Source organism: Lactuca virosa, chromosome 2 (genome assembly GCF_052849685.1).
Source record: "Lactuca virosa cultivar CGN04683 chromosome 2, Lactuca_virosa_CGN04683_v6, whole genome shotgun sequence".
NCBI lineage: Eukaryota > Viridiplantae > Streptophyta > Magnoliopsida > Asterales > Asteraceae > Lactuca > Lactuca virosa.
Genome location: NC_136427.1, coordinates 235,429,653 through 235,453,176, shown reverse-complemented (window position 1 = coordinate 235,453,176; position 23,524 = coordinate 235,429,653). Strand labels below are relative to the sequence as shown.

At 36.1% G+C, this 23,524-nt stretch overlaps 4 protein-coding genes across 8 annotated transcripts; 1 reads left to right on the top strand and 3 right to left on the bottom strand.

Moving 5' to 3' along the window:
- Positions 1-347: 347 nt before the first annotated feature.
- Positions 348-4,461, bottom strand: LOC145160501 (FACT complex subunit SSRP1-like). Of its 3 annotated transcripts, none has more exons than XM_079079725.1 (15): positions 4,245-4,461; positions 3,459-3,644; positions 3,249-3,354; positions 3,018-3,154; positions 2,831-2,914; positions 2,652-2,746; positions 2,470-2,578; positions 2,272-2,358; positions 2,097-2,189; positions 1,829-2,026; positions 1,602-1,747; positions 1,384-1,534; positions 1,195-1,293; positions 888-1,097; positions 348-819 (listed from the first exon to the last, which is right to left on the bottom strand). In XM_079079725.1, the coding sequence occupies exons 1-15, from the start codon at positions 4,296-4,298 to the stop codon at positions 613-615; spliced, it is 1,962 nt and encodes a 653-aa protein (XP_078935851.1). In that variant the 5' UTR covers positions 4,299-4,461; the 3' UTR covers positions 348-612. The 3 variants fall into 3 exon arrangements, with proteins under 3 accessions (XP_078935851.1, XP_078935853.1, XP_078935852.1); XM_079079727.1 differs by having other exon boundaries at positions 888-1,091; XM_079079726.1 differs by having other exon boundaries at positions 888-1,094; positions 4,245-4,460.
- An 8,894-nt stretch (positions 4,462-13,355) lies between these two features.
- LOC145160503 (AP2-like ethylene-responsive transcription factor At1g16060) lies at positions 13,356-15,636 on the top strand. Its single transcript, XM_079079729.1, has 6 exons — positions 13,356-13,696; positions 13,821-13,829; positions 13,913-14,001; positions 14,585-14,658; positions 14,749-14,876; positions 14,969-15,636. Exons 1-6 carry the CDS (start codon positions 13,369-13,371, stop codon positions 15,553-15,555), a joined length of 1,215 nt encoding a protein of 404 aa, XP_078935855.1. The 5' UTR covers positions 13,356-13,368; the 3' UTR covers positions 15,556-15,636.
- A 591-nt stretch (positions 15,637-16,227) lies between these two features.
- Positions 16,228-18,653, bottom strand: LOC145160500 (uncharacterized). Its single transcript, XM_079079724.1, has one exon. It carries the CDS (start codon positions 18,522-18,524, stop codon positions 16,473-16,475), a length of 2,052 nt encoding a protein of 683 aa, XP_078935850.1. The 5' UTR covers positions 18,525-18,653; the 3' UTR covers positions 16,228-16,472.
- A 1,557-nt stretch (positions 18,654-20,210) lies between these two features.
- LOC145160499 (uncharacterized) lies at positions 20,211-22,775 on the bottom strand. 3 transcript variants are annotated; one of them, XM_079079721.1, is made up of 7 exons: positions 22,514-22,775; positions 22,103-22,298; positions 21,834-21,931; positions 21,627-21,732; positions 21,282-21,545; positions 20,937-21,187; positions 20,211-20,837 (listed from the first exon to the last, which is right to left on the bottom strand). In XM_079079721.1, exons 1-7 carry the CDS (start codon positions 22,711-22,713, stop codon positions 20,417-20,419), a joined length of 1,536 nt encoding a protein of 511 aa, XP_078935847.1. In that variant the 5' UTR covers positions 22,714-22,775; the 3' UTR covers positions 20,211-20,416. The 3 variants fall into 3 exon arrangements, with proteins under 3 accessions (XP_078935847.1, XP_078935848.1, XP_078935849.1); XM_079079722.1 differs by having other exon boundaries at positions 22,096-22,291; positions 22,514-22,632; XM_079079723.1 differs by having other exon boundaries at positions 22,096-22,330; positions 22,514-22,631.
- Positions 22,776-23,524: the final 749 nt, after the last annotated feature.

Genomic DNA, 23,524 nt, shown 5'->3' with positions numbered 1-23,524 from the left:
TACTCGATAAGTTCGTACCAATTTTTCCTTTTATTTTTATTTTTATTTTTATTTTTATTTTTTTTAAATGTAAAAGACTAAAAGGGTAAAGTAAACGTTGTTGAAATTCTTTTTCTCCCTTCAAGTTCAACCACTTTAGAAACATGTCGCCATACAAAATGAAAAAGGAACCGAAGCAGGAAGCAAGTAAAAAAATCAAATGATTGAACATATTGGAGTGCTAGTTAGTACATGTTGCAACATTTCACAACGTGTTAGAATAGATTTATTTTCTCTAATGTTGGAATAGATTAATTATGACTAATGTTTGAACTTTTTATAATCATTGAACTGTCAACTAGCTCAACTAAAGGATAAAGATATATTTTTCATGTTTTAAACTTATAACTGCAATTTTTAGTAGGATTAGGATCCTATTCTTACAATCACCATCTTGCAAGATGTTTACAACCTTGGCATATAGCCTGATTGCTATAAGTCATTACATCAAGTTACCTAGTTCCATGATAAAAACAGCAACTATCTCATCAAGACAAGACAAATCAAATCAAATCAAATGAAGCTACCACATACTTATTTAGGGCAACAAATTTCATAACACGGACGAAAACCCTAATTGCTGTCTGATTCATCTACCAAATCCATGGGAGCAGGTTGCGCATTCTTGTAGCCGGTTTTTTCATTTTGATACCTTTTCCTATCTGCCACTGCTCTTGCTTCATACGGTGCCTTCTCTTCTGCTGTCAACTTATTCCAACGCTCTCCAAGTTCCCTCCCAATTTCCTTAAATCCGATTCCCGGAATATCCTTCTTCAGATTCTATACAAAACATACACATAATCTCACAACCATTAACTTTTTTATTATATTTATTTAACAAAACAAACCTCTCGTTCAAGCTGCGAGAAGAACATGAAACCACTCATTGCTCTTTTTGGTGCATTTGGATCCTTTTTCTTCTTTTGTTTCTTTTTCTTTGCACCATCTTCGTCCCCTGCCCCGCTTTTGCTTTTCTTCTTACTTGAAGATGCTGCTGCTGCTGCTGTTTTCGAACCACTAGCTTCTTTCTTTGATTCCTTCTTAGGAATTCTCTGCTGCTATCAATCAATAATATCATTCATTTCATGCTTTTAATCTATCTAATTGTCAAATGCATTATTATTATTATTTTTTTTGCTATCAATCAATAATTACCTCCTTTTCACCTCCACTGTCACTACCATCTGAGTCGTCTCCCCCGGAATCATCAGTAGGTGAGCCCGAATCATCTTTTTCAGCCACAAAATCTTCATCCTGTCACAAACATATATATATATATTCCAAAAACAAAGTCAGTCAAACTATTATTGACTGTGGTTGTGGTTTAAGATTTTTAGGGTTTACCTCCTCGTCACTCTCTTCTTCACCAGCTTCATTCTTGATTCGTTCAAGATGAGGGTCAACCGCATCATCCTCCTCATCCCTTAGAACAGCCGCAACACCATCTGCAGCTTGAACACCGCCTCCCAAGTTCATGATTTTCAGACCCTTTGAGCTAAATTTAATTTATGGTTAGGATATTGGCAGATCAAGAAAAAACATTAGTTATACCAACAACTCACCTGATAAAATCAAACAGGTTATGATATTCGTTTCTTTGAATGTTACGGAAGAGATGTTCGTGTTCTGTCTTCAATCTGATAAGAAGATCAAAGTAATGCATGTTTGATCCTCCAGCAGCATGCCTCTCAAATTCCACATAGTCAATCTATTATAATAACACAACAAATGAATTAATGACAACATTTAATATGGATTACATAATAAAAAGACATCATCAATTCAATACCTCATCATGAAGAATTAGTGTAGGAGGTTTTGGTAAGAAGAAAAAGCTCTTTTCAAGAGGATAAAGAACTCCATCTTCAGCTTTTAATGAAGACTTCACAGCATAACCATCCTGACAGCTCCGGAACTTTCCGGGTCTTGTGAGCTTTGTACCAGATAATCCACGCAAGATCATTGTGAACACTTCATGAATCAGTCCCTGTTCATTTCAATTTCAAGGGTAAATTTGGAATTTCATCATCATGAACCAACAACACTATCAAGTATACCTTATATGATGGTTCTAATTTGTCTTTGTATTTGCTAGAATACAAGTCTTCATTCATCATCAAAGTGCTCTCCACCACATAATCAGTTTCAAACTGAAACAACAATAACAGAAACATCATCATCATCATCATGGTTTGTGAGGGGATAATTTGAAAACCAGTGAAAAAATAGTACCTGCATTACAATATGTGGGTACATTGTTTGACCTTTACGGATAGGAGGGTCCAGAGTCACAACAACAAACGTGTGAGGTTGGTTAGACTGCATCACCAAAAAGGGTAATATAGTCATTTTAACCAATGACAACAACTTATCATGACTTAAAACAACTCTTGGTCTTGTGTAAAGGAAGGAAGAAGAACAAAAAAGAACCTTAGGCAAAACAAAAACGCGGACTATGCTGCTGTATTGAATTTTGAAATCGGTGGCTTGCCCTTGAAGCCGTAAAAAGGAAAGGTGAAGTTCAACACTGTATCGACCCCTGTAATATCAACAAACTCCCATTATATTCCTTGAAAAACAGGATGAAAATTACATGGAAATAGAGGCAATACCTTGGTGTAAGAATGGTAATGGTTTCAAACGTGACAACAGCTTCTTCACCTCCAGCCCCAACATCCGCCATGGACATGATTTTATCTCGGAAAATCTTACAAAATGTAAAAGAAATAAAATTATAAAAGAAATAAAATGGTACTGCAAATGCAGCAATGAAGAAATTCATGCAACTTACTTGTGCAGGAGGATGATTATCATCCCCAACAAACTGAGTGTTTGAACTGGGAATGTGGAAGCTCATTTCCATCAAAGAATCTTTCTGTATTAACAAAAAAAATGCCTCAAACATAAGTAAAAACAAGACTTCCAAGTATGAAAAACAAGAACCTGACAGAAAAATTATGGAAGAAAAGTTGTGAGACCTCATTTGCACCAGTTGTGTCATCCACATGGAACTCCAAGATGACATCATTTTTTCCTTGAAGCTGTGTCTGGGACACATCAGCTAATGATACTTCAAATGCTTGCTTTCCACCAACAAGAAAAGAAAGCATATTGCCTGGAGCATATTTAAGGAAAAAAACATGTGAATTTTTTAATAAAAGAAAATAAATCAGAGGATCTACTAGGTGCATATAAGAAAGATTACTAACCATTTATATCAAGTTCTCCCCAATTCTTTCCACTAACTGAAAGCTGCTTCTCTTCTGGTGTTATGCCACAAGAGTTTTGAAAAAAATTGGTCAGGCTAGGCACATCCTGCAAGCAGAGTAACAAAAGATTATTACATGTGAATAAAACCAGTTCATGAAATTCAGCCTACATCATAGAGAAAATGCAGTAAGGGAGCATGGAAAAGATACCTGATCACGGAAACCAGTGAATTTATATTTGAGACCATCTTTAATCTGCACACCAAGTTGATTGCTTCTTGGCACCTTCATCCATGTTATTCGCACGATATCAGACTTATCTACTTCCACAGCTTTGCCACCACCTTGTTTCTTCCACACCAAGCCACGCGAATGAACCCTAAGTTGTCCTGGATTCTGCATTTACCAGTAATAGATGGTTAACAAAATTTTCCCTCTGAAGTTAACATATTCAACACTATGACTAACCAGAAACTAGAAACAAACTCCTTAGACTTAAAGAGCAAAGCAAGCAAGTGTGAGCAAAACCTAAGAGAATTTGGTGAAGCTTCACATAAATGCCTTAAACATATTTCCTGAATTTCATCAAAAATTGGGGCAAGGGGCTTAATTCCAATTCAAGCTATCATATCTACTATGATTCCACCCTCCAAGTGAACAACACTGTTCTAAACATATAACACACAGCCGTCGAATAGAAAACCAGAAACAAACATCACACATGGACCAAATAGAGAACGGAGTTTTCTGCGCTTTGTGCCCCCAAATCAACAATAATCAAATTCCAAGTGAAAAAGAAATAAAACCCTAAGACAAAGATAAAAACAAAATAAAACCGAGTCCACCTAGTCGATTGAAAAAAATATATACACATAAACCGTACATGTTCGTCGCCGTTCCGCCGTAAACTAGGGTTAGGGTTTTTAGCAGAGTAAAGTAAGTTTTAACACGAAAAGAAAATAAGAAACGGAATGAATATGGAAAAGAATAACTTACGGCGCCGCCGCGACCGACAAGAGAGATGTTATTGAACAAGTGACCGTCCGCCATGGTTACAGAGAAGAAGCTAGGGTTTTGATCGAGTAGAAATGGCTTAATAAAGCTGAAGAGCAAATGGAGTAACGGGTTAATGGCGCGAAAGAGGAAAGATGGTGGGAGTGGATCAAATGCACAAGAGCCCCATGGGAAGTTCGTGTTGCCTCACCTTCTAAAACTTTGCCGCCTTATTTACAGCGACGACCCGACGATCGATGAGGGGATCAGGTGGGCTCCCGGATAAAGCTTGTCGTATGTTTCTTTGGGCTTCAGCCCATAACCATTAGGCTTGCACAAAAAAACCGGTTCAAGATCCGAACCGGTCACTAAACCGGTAAACTGGTTCACTACGAACCGGTCCACTAGCAACCGAACCGATTCAAGAACCGAACCGTCGGTTCGCACCCGTTCGAGATTTTAGATATTGAAACCGGTTTAATAACCGTGAACCGGTTTGGAACCGGTAGTCAAACCGATCGAACCGGTTTAGAACCGATTGAACCGGTTTAGAACCGATGTAACCGGTTTAGATAGGTTCGAGTTTTTCTATGAACCGAACCGGTTTATGGCTGAACCGGTTTTACTATTCACGAATCTGAACCGAACCGGTTTACTAAACCGGTTCGGTTTGAAAAAAAAAACCGGTTTGTTCACCCTACTTTTAGGTGTGTTTGGGATTTTTTTTTTTTTTTTTTTAAGTTAAAAGTCATTTTGTAAAAATGATTTTTTCTAAAAGGAGGTATTTAAAATGTGTTTTGGTAGATTTTTAAGACTTTTAAGAGATAAAAACCAAAAGTCACAAAAAGATAGGATTTTATGACTTTTAAAAAGGCTCATTTTTGGTCATGGCTAATAGTTGATTTAAAAGAACTTTTTCTATTTTGCCAAACATCTTTTGAACTTTTTTAAACTTTTTGGAAAAGTTAAAAGTCCAAAAGTTGTTTTAAAAAGAAAGTCAAACACCCCCTTAATCTCGAACATTTTTCCGTAAAAGAGAATGACACGTGTTTTGCACGTGCCTTTCATTGAAGGTATTATTTATTATTATTTTTTTTTTGTCATTTCTGGGTAGTGGTCAAAACTATATACGATGGTGCTAATTCAAGACTCCTAAGATTATTCCTATTTTTTCAATAAAATATATAACCCAGCTTAATCTAATTATTCACGTCCATTAAAGATCCAACTAAAATTGTTTTTATTAAAAAAATTATTATTTTATTATTTTTATTTTACTTAAAACTACTATAAATATTAAAAATAATATTTTATTTTGAAACAAAAAATATTTGTTTTAAAAATAAAATTAAATAAAAATAGATAAAATTTATTTTATATTCATCAAACATACTTAATAAAATAGATTGTTGAATTATTTCCATATATGATCAATCAAATTGTCTTTTAAAACGTTATGAGCTTTTCTATTATGAACTTGTGCCTTGTTGGTGTTATGCATCAACCTATGCCACATATGTTAGATAAGGGGAATATAGGAAAACCATCAAATAAAGATAATCTTATTAGTGCATGGGCATTTTAGGCATTTTATATTAACTAGTTTGTTATGACTTATGACAGATAGTATAAGAGGGTAGTAGGATAGGAAGTGGGGTATCTATCTTTTGTGTGGAATTTGGAATTATTTTCTTTGGGAGATTGGCTATCTCGAATCGGCTAAAATATCTTCATTCTCGTAATCATTTGGTATTATTGAGTGTTTTCAATCAAGATTAGGATCATTTGGGTGTTTTATGTAATTGAATCTGTTCTTAGAATCCAATTCATAACAAATTGGTATCAGAGCATTCACGATTATGGTTGGGATTATAAATGGGGATAAAGGATGTTGAAGGAGCTCTACTCAAGAGGGTTGAATCGCTAGTAACAGAAATAGGACAGTTGTATGATCAAATGGAGAATCTGTTGGATTATGTGTCTAAACTCATAACTATAATTGGTATAAACTTGAATTGATAGTAGCACAATCCTTTTGGGTTGCCCTCAAACCTAGCAATTAGACAAGATGATTTTTGGAGAGAGTGGTTGATTTATTATTTGATTAATAAATTGAAATAAATAATTTATTAATATATTATGAGAATAATATATTAATTAGAAATAGTGATATTTAATTAATAATTAATCAGTAATTAATTTGAATTAATTTTTGGATTAATGGAATTAATTAAAAGTATAGGGTCTAAAGTGCAATTGTTCAATAGTTGAACAAAAGACTCCAGAACCTTCCACCAGGAGGGTGGACTGTTTCAAGGGGATAATCTAGAGTTTCTAGATTATCCCATGTGGATAATTAGGAAGCTAGATAATTACTAAATTTGAATTAATATTATTTAATTCAAATCATGGTTATCTAGGATTTCCTAGTTGCATTATATAAGGACCCCTAGGCCTTTGATTTTCGGCCATCACTTCCTTCCCAAGGCTTAGCCGGAATTTTGCTCTCCTCTCTCCCTCTCCATAATCTCCTTCTTGCGAGCTTGTGTGTGAACCACTAGAGACACGACATTTGTGGTGCTTGCTTCCAAAGGTTCTACAAGTCAAGGATAATTGTTATTTATTATAATAACAATGAGGTATGTAATCCTAAACCCTTTCTTGTGTTTTTCAAAAATTACCTAGGATTTATAGGGTTCTTATTTTGATGTTCTTAGTTATAGGTTCAATAGAGAAAACATAGATCTTGTTTTAGGTTGCATGCACACTTAAGAGTTTTAAGTTTGTTTTGTTATGCCTAAAACTCATCAGTGGTAGCAGAGCATTTTGTTTGTTTTCAATTGAATTTGCTATAATTGTTGAATTTGATCAAATTAGGATTTACGGAAATTAAACCCAAAAGGCTTAAACTATCGGTCTGTCATAAGTCATAACAAACTAGGGTTAGGGTTAGCGTTTTGAAACCCTAACCTTCCCCCCAAGCAAATTTTAGAAAATTAGGGTTAGGGTTTTGAAACCCTAACCTTCCTCCCCAACTTTCGAAATTGGGGTTTTTCATTACGGTTAGAATTTTCTCCCCAAGTTTCAAAATTAGGGTTAGGGTTTTGAAGCCCTAAACTTCCTCCCAAGCAAATTTTAGAAAATTAGGTAAGTTAGGGTTTTTCAAATTTTGGTAATTATCATTTTACTTGCCTAAAAGGAGATAATTAAAATTGGATAAATCCTATACCCATTTTTCGAAAATTTAGAGGGTAAGGATTATGATTAAATTATTTGATTAATTTAATTAGTTAATCCTTATTTGATTTAATATATCTAATTAATTGTTAATTAATAGATAAATATTAAATCATTTGGTTTATTTTTAAATTTAAATTAGTTATTAATTTTCGAAATTTAATTATATACCTAGTATTTTGAAAAGTTTTAAAATACACCTTATACTATATGTAAAATTAAAATTTTAATAATTACTATATGTATAAGACTAAGCCAGTCGAACCACGAGTACGCCTCATTCACGAAACTAATCTATAAGGGGGTATACGAGGACTATCTATAAAATGGTAGTTGAATGGGTGTCCACTATCACCCACCGCCTTCCTTGATTTGTGGAGGGTCGTTAGCCGAACGGGTTTGATAGGTGTAACACCCATAAAAATCGTGCCAAATTTAAACTTTTAAAACATTTCAAAACCATTAATCATTACAAAACTTGTTTTCAAAATGTATAATATCAGAGTATCACATAAACATAAACATAAATATGAGGAGTTGTACGATCACGCCTTTGCCTTGTCGCGATCCCCTGATGTACCTGAAACAATAAACTGAAACTGTAAGCCCGAGGCTTAGTGAGTTCCCCCAAAATACTGATATACTACACATAACACATATACAAATAACAGCATGTATTGGGTCCACAACTTTACAGTCTGGATTACCCCTAGGCCCACAGTGTGAGTCTGGATTGCCTTCCGGACCCACAACTCGCATCTGGATTGCCATCGAGCCCACAATACGAGTCTCCCCCAGCTCGTATCTGGAATGCTCCCGAGCCCACAGTATGAGTATGGCATGCCCCACCTGGCCCTCAGCTCGTATCTGGAATGCTCCCGGGTTTGTTGGTTACCGCACGGAGCAGTATCACCTCAACCCATCCCACATAATATGTCGACATATAACACAACTAATGCACATACAATTAATCACATAATACTACAGGTAGTCCTACAGATCTACCTAACTGGCATAGCAACTAGCATGCAACACTAACTCATACTCAATATACTACCACTGCTAGGATATCATATCCAATGGGCCGGCCTTGGTGCCTTAGACCCCTTAGTATAGTGAGGTAACTCACCTCACAAATGTCAGACTGAAGCGATAAGCTCAACTCTCGAATCACCGACACGAACTCCACCACCTATAGTTACCATAAAACAATTTTCATAAATTTCCAAATTACCAAAATACCCCCAGGGGTCAAACTGGTCAACCCTTGGGCAAAGTCAAAGTCAACAGTCAAGGTCAACAGTCCATGTTGACCCGACTCGTCGAGTGCAGTTCACCGACTCGTCGAGTCCTTCCTGAACTCGAGAAGTTGTGAAATCCTTGGTTGACTCGTCGAGTTTCCCTGCAACTCACCGAGTTCATGCATGTCCAAATGTCGGGAAAACCCTAGTTGACTCGCCGAGTCACCCCACTGACTCGCCGAGTCCATGTAGAAGTCCTTGCACAACAATCTTCATCGGACTCGCCGAGTTGGCCATGCAACTCGCCGAGTCCCTTCAGTCCATTATCCATTCAAATGCTTTTTAAGCCATTTTAAGGTTCCATATTGCAGAGCCAGCTTCCCAAGGCATGTTTATCACGTAAAGTTGCAAACTTTACGTGCATGCAAGGCTCTAAAGACTTATAATGTCAAAACCAAGTTTGTACTGGAGTTTTACACCTAAGGAGAGGTTCATACTTGCTAAAGCTGGAAGCTTTATGGACTTATAGACCAAAGAGAGTTCAGATCTGAAGTTGCAACTTCAGATCTTAGCTCATACCAAATAATAGCTTCCTAATATGATAGAAAAGCCCTAATCTTAGCCAAATGAGATCTAGAAGGAAATGAGGTCAAGGTAACGACTTGATACCTTCAGAAGATGCTAACTGAGGTAGATTTCAGATCCCAACACGCTCCTTGCTTCTAGCCACTTGTTTCTCCAAGCTTTTCTCACTAAGATCCACCTTCCAAAGCTTAAAATACACAAGAATGGAGCACACACACGGATTAGGGTTTGTTGTACTCTCAAGAGGCTGTAAGGGGCTAAAGGAAGCTAATGATCCTTTAAATAGGGTGCAAAACCCCGGAAATTAGGGTTTCATCCCCCAGCTACTACTCGTCGAGTCCTATCTTGGACTCGGCGAGTCGGTCACTTAACACGTGGCCAAACCCACTCCTACTCGACGAGTCAGGGCATCCAACTCGTCGAGTAGACCTTGCAATTTATGAAAATTAAAGCCATAAAATTAATACCTGAGAGTCGGGGCGTTACAATAGGACAAATAATTCTCATTAAAAGTATAATGATATTAAAAAAGTACTAGAACCCTTTTATTAAAATCCCAAATCTAGTTACTTAAGCAAAAATGTGAATTTGTATGCTAACCCATGAAATTGCACATTACACTTTATAAGTCGTTAGTGGAGCGTGTGTGGTTAACCAACACACCAATAGGGACTAATAAATAGTTGTAATGGGTATCTCATAAATTATCATTGTTGATGGAGCGTGTGTGGTTTACCAGCACATCAATTGAGATGATAAATGACAATGAGGTTACCAAGCACATTTGCATGGTTATTCGCATCTTGTTTGTGATCATCGGTATCCCAGTCACAAATAGAAGAGCATAATCTGAGATTAAACATGCCATTGAATGATTTCAATGAATCTTAAAAGATCTAGGAATTTCATCAAAACTTAATTTCCTTTTAAAATTTCGTTTTCTATTGGTGGAATTGGTGAATCGTCATTTACCTACCTTTATAAAAACTTACAGTTAGATTACGGCATCCCTTTTATAAGTTGTGAATTATATAGTTGGATCCTAGTCTTAATATTTCATTTTGGGTTGCTATATTAAGGATTATTCGTATCTAACTAAAACTATCTTCCTTTTACAGATGTCTACTCCAAATGATGTTTTTGGTTCCTCCTCCTCCAATAAACACTTCTCGTGGTTGAACATCTGCTCAAAGGTGACATTGGATGACACCAATTACAACGACTGGATGCGCAACATCAAAATGGCCCTTCGTTTCGAGGACAAGGAATATGTCCTTGAGAAAGAACTAACTAAGATTGCATCATGGTCGCCACGATGACCCCTGAGTTGCAGAGATTCTATGAGGATTACTGGCCGTATGAGATGAACAAGGACATTGTGGAGAAATACCATAAGCGAGCTCGTCAAGAAAAACTCTAGGGAAACCCTTGCATTTTCGAAAATAGGGATGGAGGCTAGGGTTTCAAGAACCCTAGCCTTTTGCGAAAAATTAAGGCCATTAGGGTTCATCCTCTTGAAGTTCCTTGGAAAGCAAGCATCAAAAGGATGAGGCCTCTAATGACTCACACCCAAAACCATAAACCCTAGAATGAGGAGGAGAAAAGAGATATGAAGGGAATTTTGTTCCTACGTCTTTAGGTAATGTGGTCAACGAAAATTGTAAGCCAAATGGTCCTATTTATAGTTTAGGTAACTTGCAGGCAAAACAAAATTTGAATTAATTAAATAATAGATTTAATCTTAATTCAAATCATTTCCTTTTATGCAACCAGGAGGCTTTTGGATACCCTAAGGAAACTCCACAAAATCGTCCATGATATGGATACTTCTAGAATTGCATCTTTTGTTCAATTATTGAACAATTACAATTCACCCCTTGCACTTTCAATTAATACCAATTAATCCCGAATTAATTCCAAATTAATTTTGATTAATAATTAAACAATTCTAATTGGTTTCTTATTAATTTATTAACCATATAAATTAACAAATCAAATTTAACAATTGATCTCATATTAAATTATTAATCACATAATAAATTAACAAATCAACTGTCTATTTCCAATTAATATATTAATTACATAATATATTAACAAATCATTTTCTCATAATTTCCAATTAGTTTATTAATCATATAATAATCTAATAAATTATACTTCTCTCTATTATTTCTAGCTATTTTTGGTCATGAGGCAACTTAAAAAGGACTTTGTTTGTAATTACAATAATATACTAATTTAGTCACTAACTTAGACACCTTAATCCAACACAAACCTCAATAGATAATTATGTTATTTATTTATTTATTTGGCAACGATATAATTCTACTGCTAATTTAAAAAACAGATTATGAAATTGTGTTACCATAGAAGCTTCATTGCTTCTACGGCTAGTAAAATCACGTGCCAAAATCGGAAATTGCATAAACGGCATATAGCTAGGGCCTAGGGCAGTGGCGAACCTTAATTAGTGGGAGCTTAGTGTAGATCGTGCTACCCTCAAAAATTTTGGCAGTGGAAATTTTTTGGTATACTGCAATTTTTCAGGCGTGCTACCCCTAAAATTACGTGTGCTGCCTCTATGGGCGGACGCAGGATTTCACAGTAGGGGTTGCACGATAATAGAAAAAATAAAAATTTTAAAAAATTTCGAAAAATTTTCCACTACGGCCGGAAAAGTTAGGGGTTCCCGGTGACCCCCTAAATCCGCCCCAATCCGCCCCTGAGTGCCTCTAACATTTTGTTTTTGTCCACCAGGGGTTAACTATTTCAAAGATGGAACTTGGTTTTTATATCATAAGGATGTCTAAAGTTTTCTAAGAGGTACAGAATGTCATATGCAAGCATGTTGTCCGCAATCTGAATCATCTTTGGCTATTTTCCCAACTATTACATTATTAGTAGGGTTGTAAACGAACCAAACGAACACGAACGGGGGCTTGTTTATGTTCGTTTGTTTAAGTTAGCCGAACAAATGAACGAACACGAACGGATAAACGAACGTGTTTTCTTGTTCATGTTCGTTCGTTTAACAAATTACATTGTTCATGTTCGTTCATTTATGTTCATGAGCATGCTAAGCAAATATAAACGAACGAACATAAACCAACAAAGATAAACAAATATAATTGAACATAAATAAACATATAATATAGTAGTGTAATCAAACGCAATTAAGCATATATGAACATAAAAGGAACTTATATGAACGAACATAAACGAACGTAAACGAACAACATAAACGAACGTTCGCGAGCATAATTGAACGAACGAGACCATTTTTCATGTTCGTTCGTTTAACTAAATGAACAAGAATTTATGTTCATGTTCGTTCATTTATTAAATAAACAAACATAAACGAACTTCCCGTCGAACGGTTCGCGAACAGTTCGCTGAACGTTCAGTTCGTTTACGGCCCTAATTATTAGATTATATTATAGGATTGAACAAATATATACACAACTAGAAATTGGGAAAGAAAATCCCATATATAATAAATGCCACATGCCACATGCATACACATACTTCCAAGTAAGAGCATAAGTAGCTTGGACTCTTTAATTCTAAACGAACAGATCCCATAGTTAATTCCGTCCCATTCAAACGTATACTAAACCGACGGAAAATCCCATGGGAATTCTTTTAAGCTGGGTATCTGATGCTTCCTTAAGCTGTTGCAATATATATGGACCAATGAAAAGTAGCATTTTTTTAATCCATTTTTACAACAAAACGAATTTGTTACTAATTTATACAGTCATGACGATCAAAATGACTAGATTACCCCCCAAAGACCCATACAGAACCAGATTGGCTGTATGTGTGAAATCGTCAAACACAATGAAAACGATTCCATACCAAAACAGAGTATCAACAAATAAAATTTGTCTACAGCTGCTGTATAATTCATTGGAATCATCGTGTTAGACAAAAGCATGACACACCCACATAAGTCAACCATTCATAATTATATTCATATATTTATGTATAGATTATATATATACAAACACATGTAGCAGCTAGCATGCATTCTTGCAGGGTGTCCAAGAAACATAATACATATAATGGCATTGATTGCAGTGAAAAATGAAGAGAACTCTCTACGTAGATCCATCAATATGGTTGAAAATGAAAATGACGTTCCTGCCCTTGAGCCGAGGCGTGTGAAGAGAAGAAGAAGAGATCTTACACTAGACTGTAAAACTCAACAGTTGCAAACAACAAACCTTACCCAACAAACGGATCAAGCTGCAGCTTCACCAAGTCCAACTACTGTGAAAAGAAGTTCAAAGTTTCGTGGTGTGAGTAAACATAGATGGACAGGTAGATATGAAGCACACTTGTGGGATAAACTTTCTTGGAATGTTACACAGAAAAAAAAAGGAAAACAAGGTAACCTCACCCTTTTTACATATACTTCATTAACCTATAACAAATCTTGACCTAGCTAATTTCGTTTCTTGTTTTTCTTACTTTCATCTGGAATGTTGATGACATGTTGGTTGGGGTTCAATAGTTTATCTTGGTGAGTTCTTAATTCTAAAATTAGTCTTATGTTCAATGACTAGATCATCAAGTTTATAACTTTTTATTGTTATTATGCCGCAGGAGCTTATGATGAAGAAGAATCAGCAGCTCGTGCATATGATCTAGCTGCACTCAAGTACTGGGGTCCTTCAACTTTCACAAATTTTCCGGTATATCACTTTTTAAACTTTAATATGCAAACATAGTACCTTGAGAGGCCCCATGTCTAGTGACATACCACAACATGGTGTACTATGTTTGTGACATGCCATAACATGTTGTGCTGTGTTTGACATGTATCAGACTAAGATTGAGAATTTGTCCCACCAAAAAAGATGGGTGGGACAAAGTCTTGTGTTATGCAAAAGATGTAGATGACATGACATGACATAACATAACATACTGTGTTTGATGTTCACCGAACTGACGTGACAAATATCAATGTCAAAACTTACACTTTTTGGTGGGACAAAGACTTGATCTCTTATGGGCACAAACATAAATGACATGACACAATAGTTGTATTGCGTTTTTGACTTGCATTGGATTAATATTGAGACCAAAAATGATTTTAATCGCCAAAATCTTTTTTTTTTTTTTTGTCCTGTGAAAAGAAGTGGGACAGAGACTTCTCTAGATCTCTTGTCAAAAGACGTAAATGCCCTCATTATAAAATAAGTCGTAAAATGTCTCTTTAATGTAAACCAAAATTTCAAAGATCCAAGTGTTCATCGATCTTTAACTTTTGTGAAGGTCTCCGATTACGAGAAAGAAATTGAAATAATGTTGACCGTAACAAAGGAAGAATATTTAGCCTCGTTAAGAAGGTAGGATTTCATATAAACAGTAATATGATAACTTTACAACGTCTTTAATTATGAATTAACGTTGTATTTTCTCGTTTTTTTTTTTTTCAGAAAAAGCAGTGGGTTTTCAAGAGGAGTATCAAAGTATCGAGGAGTTGCAAGACACCATCATAACGGAAGATGGGAAGCCCGAATCGGGAGAGTTTTTGGAAACAAGTATCTCTACCTCGGAACTTACAGTAAGAAAAAATTAATCTTAAATAATATTTTCATTTGAAATTTTAAATTATTTAAATCGAATTAAACAAATGTAATTTTTGTCATTTTACAGGCACCCAAGAAGAAGCAGCCCGTGCTTATGATATTGCAGCAATCGAGTATCGAGGGGTAAACGCGGTCACAAATTTTGATTTAAGCACTTACATCAGATGGTTGAAACCAGTAGCACAAGCTCCAGTTACACCCCAAGACCCAAAACCACATAAAGAAATTACGGTTATGCCCTTTAACAACTTTGGTTTAGTTGAAGGAGAATCAGAGCCATTGTTCATCAACTATAAGAATTCGATACAAAAAGAAATGAGTTTACCCCAAAAACAAGAACCATTTGAAACCAAATTTCCTATTAGTCCAACCCAAAAATCATCTCCAACAGCACTTGGGTTGCTGTTTCAGTCCTCAATCTTTAAAGAACTTGTTCAGAAAAACCTTAATGCATGCAGTGATGAGGAAGATGATGCAGAAGTCAACAAGAGGGGATCACAGATGGTCAACGATGAAGAGTATGATGGGATTTTTTATGAGGCTGAGGAAACTTTCCCGTTTATGAACTCCCTAAATCCAAATGCTATGAAGTTTCAAGGAAACTTCAATGTCAACTATGATTTTCAAGAACATTCATTTGGGTCAACAATATAAGAGCATTGACTGCATCAATTTGGTCAACCAAGTGGTTCTTTTTGACATCCTTTTAAGCTTTCTACCAGGACTAGGGAAACTGAGGGGTTTTTCATTACGTTTCATATGTAATGATGTAAATAAATTTCCTAATAATCAAAGAACTCTTACCACTTTATGAGTTAAGCATGACTTAATGTGGACAAAAGGATTTGATAAGTTAAATAAAAAAACATAACTTAATGTATTAAGACACCAACCATTTACATATTTCCCCTTCTTATATTTTCCACCAAACTCATCACACAATGAAATTAATGTATTCAGACGCTTTATTCGGTCCAACAAAGAAAAGTATACAACACTTTATCTAGACAGATTATTCATTCAGTCACTTTACCATACAAGACTAAATGGCAAAAGAATAAAAAAACCTTAAATGACCATTTTACCCTTACGTTCTCACAAACAATTTTCACAAAGCTCATCAATTTTAATAATATTCAACAATTTTAATGTGCAAGAAGTTGGGAGGGAAAAAAGAGGAAAGGCAATAGGTAAAGGGTTGGTGTCTAGATATATGAAGCCAGGTCTTCTGGCTTAACCTACTAAATCATTTTATCCAAATTAAGTAAAAAAAAGAAACAATCCATGTATAGTTGTCCAGATTAAGGGCTTAACCCATTAAGCTCATTAAATAAAAACCCTTTTAAAGAATCATGCACATAAAACAGAGAAAAAGCTATCAACCAAACGCATTACTATAATTCCATCCAATCTTACTCAATTAACAGTAATCGGGAGCTGAAATCTTAACTATGAAAAAAAGAAAATATATCTAAAAGACTAAAACAAGACTCACTGAGACAAAGTACTTTCCTTGAATGCTCCAACCATTTCATCTTACAGTAATACAGCAATGTGTCATTTTTCATCTGTTAAAACTGCTTCCTTTTGTTACTGAAAAGTTTGTCTCTCTGCAAATAAGCATACAAGAGAACAAAGAAAATCCCTACAGACATCAAAAAAGACGCCCATGGAAACGGTGGGTCCTCAAAGCAGACAAGCGCAGCCTCCATATCTTGAGATGCATGATACACAAGAGAGTGAATTGCATAAAGGTCATGATCAGAAGACCTCAAATAATACAACGCCATTTCATAGTCCAAATGTGACAAAGAAGACACCACCTTATCCACCTTGTATTTGAACAAATTCCATCTTTGTAAAAACTCTAGAAGCTGATGATGTGGCAGAAGCTTTCTTTCCCCACCATGTGCAGCTATGGATTCAAGAACATCAATTGCACTTGTAATGGTGTAATTCAAAGATGTTAATAGAACATTCCTTCTAGCTGCATCTTTTTGTATGAAAGACAATGAAGAAAGCTCTGAAAATGGACCAAATGGTGTGTGTCCAACACTCCATGTGTAGTCAACCAGTGTGCTGTTATGTTGTGCACTCCAAACTAAATGAGTTGGTGATACACCCCACATTGATTGCAAAATTGAACCCACAAGAGGCCTTTCAAGTTCACGGATTTGTGTGAAAACATGGCGCCCATTACAGTTATAATCACTAACAGTCTGTGTGTTCTTTGTTCTAACTGCAATCACCATGTCCTTGAATGCAACAGATTGGTGGTAGCGATCTAGCAGCAAAACTGAATTCACTTCGAGGTCAAAGATGTAAACAGGAAGAACTCTACCGAAATCTTCTTCTGGGAGTTTTGCTAATCTTCTAATTTCATCTTGGGATTCGGATAATGTTTGGTGGAGGCGTTTAGAATCTAAGTACTCGCTAACAATTAGAGTGTAATTATCGAATAAGTACCTTGAAGTATAGGAAGTAATGCAGAGTGAAATGGCAAAGGAACAGATGGAACATTCAGCTAAATCGACTTCGTAGTTCTTGAAACTTAATGACTGATCGGCAAATAATAATCCATTATCGTTAACCTCATCCCTGAAGTTCTTCTCGATCACATTGAAATCCAGACCTTTTGGATCGTGATCAGGGCCATGGATGTGTATAAACTGAACAATCAGTGTGTTCTCGAAAGGCACAGGAATTCTCAAAGAAGGCACGAGAAGTACCTTATAGGCACTCCAAACCAAAGAAGCCATATCAGCAAGTAAAGCTTTTTGGGATTTTGGTCGACCATGTAATGCTGTTAAAGGGTGAAACTCGCCTCTTGGTAACACTCCGTCTCCAGATAACGCAGGCCCGTAATCGACAGGTCCTGCGCTTAAATCGATCCACAAGTAGCGATCTTTTCCGGTCCAGATGCTACCGGAACATTTGGTAACACCGAGAGATGATTCTCCGGTATCAGTGTACTTATATGCGTAGGGCTTTGATTGAGACCCTAAATTGAGCAAGTAAATGTAAACCCCTTTAGTGGGTTTTTCCTTTTCGAAATCCTGTTTAATAATCGAATCGATGGTGGTGTAAGAAATCGAAATTAAATTGGATCTGAGGGGTGATGCGGTCGTTGCGATTTCTGATTTGATTTTATCGGAGAGTTTGGAGGACAGGGAAGGGGATGAGAGGTCGACGTCAAGGGCAAGCAAGTGGGTGAGGGAGAGACGGTGATTGGTGTTGGATGAAAAGGGGGTGATGACATGGTAGTGATCGGAGGAGATGGCGGCGGTGAGGAAAGAGGAGAAGAGGGAAGGGGATGTGGAGGGGAAGGATGAGGAGGGCCCGACGAGTTTGACGTAGACGGGGACGGAAATTTTAAGGGATAGGAGGGAGGAGGAGGTGGGCGGAGGTCGGAGGTTGGAGGAGAGGGATTTTTTCAGGGGGGATGAGAGATACAGGAAGGAGTCGTTTGTAGCCTGTGGATCGAGACGGGATTGCTGGGACAGAAAGGAGTCTAAGCCTAGAATTGGGGTGGAAGTGGTGGAAGCGGTGGCAGTGTTCAGCTGTAGGAGGAGGAAGACGGTGGTAACGATGACGGAGGCGGCGGAAACAGTGGTGGTTGTCATTTTGGGGGTGTTGGGAAAGAGTCTCCGAGAGTGGAACTAGTAGTCAAAATTTCCCATTTCCATTTTAACGTTTACTCACATTACAACTGCTTTAATTCTGTTGCGAGTGAAAAAGAAAAGGAAGCCCCAATATTATCTTCCAATGTCCCAAAGGTTATATTCAATCGTGAAACACTAGGATATGAGATAATTTGGATGTGTCAAAACTTTTAATCTTCTGTATGAATTTTATGCCTCAACTATTAGCCTTTTATTATCGTGGTTCGTGAGGATTTTAAAATCATTTTATAGATCTTCCCCAAATTAATATTTTTTCTGTATATTATAGAGATGTAGTTTCATGAAAAAATGAGTATAACAATATATTTGCATTCGAATGTTCATTAAGACATGTAAAACTACCTTATAGATGTAGATCTTTTTTTTTTCTTAATTAATGTAGGACAGTAGGACCATGAAATCAATACGAGCATATGGATAGTGGTTTAGAGGTTTAGTACATACAAATCTTTAGCTTTGAAAAAAAAACTATGAGCTTTTTGTCCTTGAACTCACATTGATAGTTACACTTGACTACTTGATGGAAAACTAATGCGATGATCCATCTAATGATGTCTATATATTTAATCTTCCTAAACAATTGCAAAATATAATGTATATTTCTATTTATGTGCTAATAACCTTATGTAAATATTTTTTTAATTGCGTGCTTATGTTATTGGATTTTTATTTGTCAAATTATGCTATTGAGTTTGTTATATATATTATCTGATTGGATTCATAAGAAAACATAAGTTCACTAATTAACAAAGTTAAATGTGTTAACATAATGGCTGTGTTTGGAGTGTAAAAACTATCTTATTTTTCAGCTTAGTGTTTAATAATAGCATAAAAGTAACTTATAGCAACTTATAAATTAGCTTATAAGTTAATTTTTTGATAAACTACTTGAAATAACCCATTGATATAAAATTTCCAGAGCTATAAAATTATATTGATCCTATCACAACCATTTAACCTCCCATTATCCACAAAGACTCAACATTTTGTGACTTATTATAGCTAAACTTCATAATAAGATTAGGGTTCATGGGTTCAATAGCACCATACATAGGCAAATTGATAAGAAAACCAGAAAACAAATTACAAAACTCATGAGTGTGATGTAATCGACCAAGTGAATGCATATTTTGAGTTGAACGAGAGCACTTTTGAACTATCTTAAATAGTTGTTAGGATATGGTGTATCTATTTTAAGAAGCCAGGAAAACGATTGAAAAAAGATAAGGAATTAAGGATCATATTCTTAGGCTTTAAGGTGTGGCCTCGGCACCAGCTCTGTAGCCTCGGCAAATACCGCCCCCTAGCTTATGGCGGCAACCTCCATGGCATTCCATTGCCGAGCATCTCTCTCTCTCTCTCTCTCTCTCTCTCTCTCTCTCTCTCTCTCTCTCTCTCTCCATGGCAAAATCTGTGAAAAAACAAGATGCGGATGTAGAAGATGATGTGGACACACATTTTAGGGAGGTGGTGCTCGGCAATGTCGGCACCACTCCTGACTCCCTTGGGTCCTATGGTGGTGATTCTTCTCGCCAAGGACAATAGTTGGAGGCTACTATTAACAACCTCAAATGGGGTTGTTTTTTTACCCATAAACTAAATTAATAGAAACTTGTAAAAAAAAAGTCAACATACAAGTGATTTTATTGGCATGAAAAAGATGTAAAAGATTACATGTTTATTTGTTTGACCATTGACTTTGAAAATGACGTGTCAATTATTTCGAAAGGTCAACCAAGACTATCAATTCGCTACTTGAACATAAACCTAAAAAATCAGTTAACGTTCGGTTATTTCAGTTGGGTGCTCAAAACGTAAGTTGAAGACATATTTTAGCCATCAGATTCATCACCAGCATGACCATGACCAGAAGTTGATGGGCACCAAAATTTTGAACCGGTTACATTCTCACTAAATGAGCCATAACAAACAGCATTATTAAAATCCCTAAAATTTACCACACACTCTTCTCCATTATAACAAGCTGTAACAATATGAAACCCATCTGCAGCCATACCACAACACCCACATCCACCACCATCTAGATTTAGACTTGAGCTACTCCTCAAAATATTCATTTGATTACCCGTGTCGGCATCCCAGATATTAACATATGGATCTTCACGACCTCCTGTGACTACTTTGTACGGGTCCATGTGCAAGTGTGTTACGGGACCCACATGCCCGTCCAGCTCAGCCATCGGATCTGCGTCCCCGGTCCCTGTGCTTCTCCTTATGTCCCAAAGCATGGCTCTGCTCAAAGTAAACAAAAATATCAGTCTCAGTCCAATGCATACAATCTGTCGTGTCATGTCAAGCACAGTACAACAATTGTGATGTGATGGGATCAACCTGCCAACTCCACCGGTGCATGCTAAAAATTTTGAGGGGAGAATGTCGAATGAAAACAATTTTGGTTGGTTTGTTGATGTCTTGAAGGCTGTTTTCATTGTCCTCAAGTCAACTGCTACAAAGGAGGAACCAAAAGCTATATAAAGCAAGTAATCATGGCACTTGATGCCAACTGGCACACCAGGGACACAAGTCATGCCCACACAACACGAACTACGATCAGAAGATATTGTCGTATCCCATACCCTAACCTGTATTATTATTATTTTTTTTTTAAAAAAGAAAATTGTTAGATAGATTACAACATAAATGTGTAAGACAAGATTGATAACATGGAATTGATACCTTGGAATCTTTAGACATGCTTGCTAGAAGGGAGGCTTTGTGCTGAACAACAGACATGAGCACTAGAGGTTTCTCATGCCCATAAAGTGTGGCCTTCAAAGCATGTTGACCACCACACTTTCCACCTGAGCTCATTGACCAAAGGCGGACTGTACTGTCTTCACCTCCACTGGCAAAAACTTTTCCAGTTCCATCTCCCAACAATTTATCAGAGAGGATTGTAACTGGGCCATTATGACCTCTGAAACATCTTTGGCAGCTTCCCTTGAATTTTCATCAAACACATTTAAGGTTCCATTTGTTTTTTCTAGGTTTATTGGATAAAAGCAAATTCATCATCCATACCTTCCACCATAGTCGAATTGAGTGATCTGAGCTTGAGGTAACTAAAACATTTTCGTTTCTTTGTGCCTCGTTCCGAAATAATGATGTTTCTTTTAGAGGAAACAATCTGTAAACAAAAGGGCTATTCCATTATCATCAAGTTTTAAGGATTTTTCTACCAGAGGTGGATGTTAAACATATAAGACAGGATATATTATGAATTCTCACCTCATGCAGGTAATTCTTGCACGATCATCATTAAGTGAGACAATGGAAGGTCTTCCTTCTAACAGTTTATCAATGCTCAAAATCTTTATAACCGGACCCTAAAGTAAGAAGAATCAAGTAAAGGTAAACAAGTATTAAGTATACACATTCAGATGTAATCAAGTATACACAGTGTGTTGTGTAAATGATAATTATCAAATCATTATACCCTAACTAGTGTGCAATATCAACACCACAATAATACCATAAAAGGTTTACTTACTGGGTACCTGAGAAAAAAATATAGAATTATTGCTAAACATGAGATCGCTGCATTTTGCCCCAATCCCCATGTGCACATCATAAACTAGAGGGTCAACGAACTTAAACCGCTGCAAATCAGTATATCGTCCCAAATATGCTTCTCTTGCAGTTGCACATGATGTTTGTGAAATAATATAGGGTTCCTGCTCCGGCCACTGTTCCCTTCAATTAGCAGTATTAAATTCCAGTTAGGGCTGCTATCATATCACAATTAGCTCAAATAAGTTTTTCTTGTATAATCGTAACTCTGTGTACTTTCATGTCAATTAAGAAGGACAAACAGACATAGATGTTTCTTGAAATAATATATTACTTAAGTGGTAAATTTAAAGAAGAGGAAGCATAAAAACACTAAAAATCGTTTATGAAAATAGGACCTGTACAAGCGTCGCCAGATGGAATCAGAATAAACGACGCGATTGAGATATTTACAGGAGAGGGCCATGTTAGAGATATCTTGAAGGGTGAGGTAGCTTGCACAGTGAACCAGCGAGTCAATATCCATATCCGTAACCTTCGTTGTTGAAACATGGTTTGTCGAGGTTGATGGCGATGCTGGAGGAAGATTGTCCGCCATTAGTCAGTCGGATTTCAGTTGAGCAGAAAAATTCCAATTCGTTTTACACAATTGGAATTATGAAACAGTTGGGCAATTCCAAAAAAGATAATAAAAGTTAACAAAAATCCCTAATATTTTTTTTTTGGGGAAATGACTTATCAAGGTAATTAACTTTTCGATATGTTCACATCTGGGTAATTTTTTTTTTTGTACACATCTAGGTAACAAACTTGTTGGAAGTGTTCACATATGACAATTATGACCTGCTGTAGCAGGTTAAATCGTAGATGTGAACACTTTCAACAAGTTCGTTACCTAGATGTGTACAAAAAAAATAGTTACCCAAATATGAACAAAACAAAAACTAAGAGTAAATTACACGAATGGTCCCTATGGTTTGGGGGAATTTGTGTTTTTGGTTCCTAACTTGTTTTTTTAACTTGGATGGTCCCTAATGTTTATTTTTGTTGCACGTTTGGTACCTGTCTTACCTAACTTATTTTTTTAACTCGTAGGGTCTATTAATTTTTTTTAAATATATAAAGAATAAATATATAAATAAGAAAATTAATTAAAAAATTAATTAATAAGGGCACAATAGTCTTTTTAGGTAAGACGGAGACCAAAAACATAACAAAAATAAACAGTAGGGATCATCCGAGGAGATACAGATATGTGGGGTCTATTAATTTTTTTAAATATATAAAAAATAAATACATAAATAAGAAAACTAATTAAAAAATAAATTAATAAGGGCACAATAGCCTTTTTAGGTAAGACAGGGACCAAACGCGCAATAAAAATAAATAGTAGGGACCATCCGAGTTAA

Bases quoted from the DNA above. Each gene is read 5' to 3' on its own strand.
- LOC145160501 (XM_079079725.1), bottom strand. From the start codon at position 4,298: ATGGCGGACGGTCACTTGTTCAATAACATCTCTCTTGTCGGTCGCGGC. The intron at 3,155-3,248 runs GTTAGTAATCTT...AATATGCTCCAG, and splicing joins GGGAGAACTTGATATAAATG to GCAATATGCTTTCTTTTCTT. The intron at 2,190-2,271 runs GTACTATTTTTT...TTGTTGTTTCAG, and splicing joins ACCCACATATTGTAATGCAG to TTTGAAACTGATTATGTGGT.
- LOC145160503 (XM_079079729.1), top strand. From the start codon at position 13,369: ATGGCATTGATTGCAGTGAAAAATGAAGAGAACTCTCTACGTAGATCC. The intron at 14,002-14,584 runs GTATATCACTTT...ACTTTTGTGAAG, and splicing joins CAACTTTCACAAATTTTCCG to GTCTCCGATTACGAGAAAGA. The intron at 14,877-14,968 runs GTAAGAAAAAAT...GTCATTTTACAG, and splicing joins TCTCTACCTCGGAACTTACA to GCACCCAAGAAGAAGCAGCC.
- LOC145160500 (XM_079079724.1), bottom strand. From the start codon at position 18,524: ATGACAACCACCACTGTTTCCGCCGCCTCCGTCATCGTTACCACCGTC.
- LOC145160499 (XM_079079721.1), bottom strand. From the start codon at position 22,713: ATGGCGGACAATCTTCCTCCAGCATCGCCATCAACCTCGACAAACCAT. The intron at 22,299-22,513 runs GTCCTATTTTCA...TGCTAATTGAAG, and splicing joins ATCTGGCGACGCTTGTACAG to GGAACAGTGGCCGGAGCAGG. The intron at 20,838-20,936 runs GTTGATCCCATC...TACTTTGAGCAG, and splicing joins TGCACCGGTGGAGTTGGCAG to AGCCATGCTTTGGGACATAA.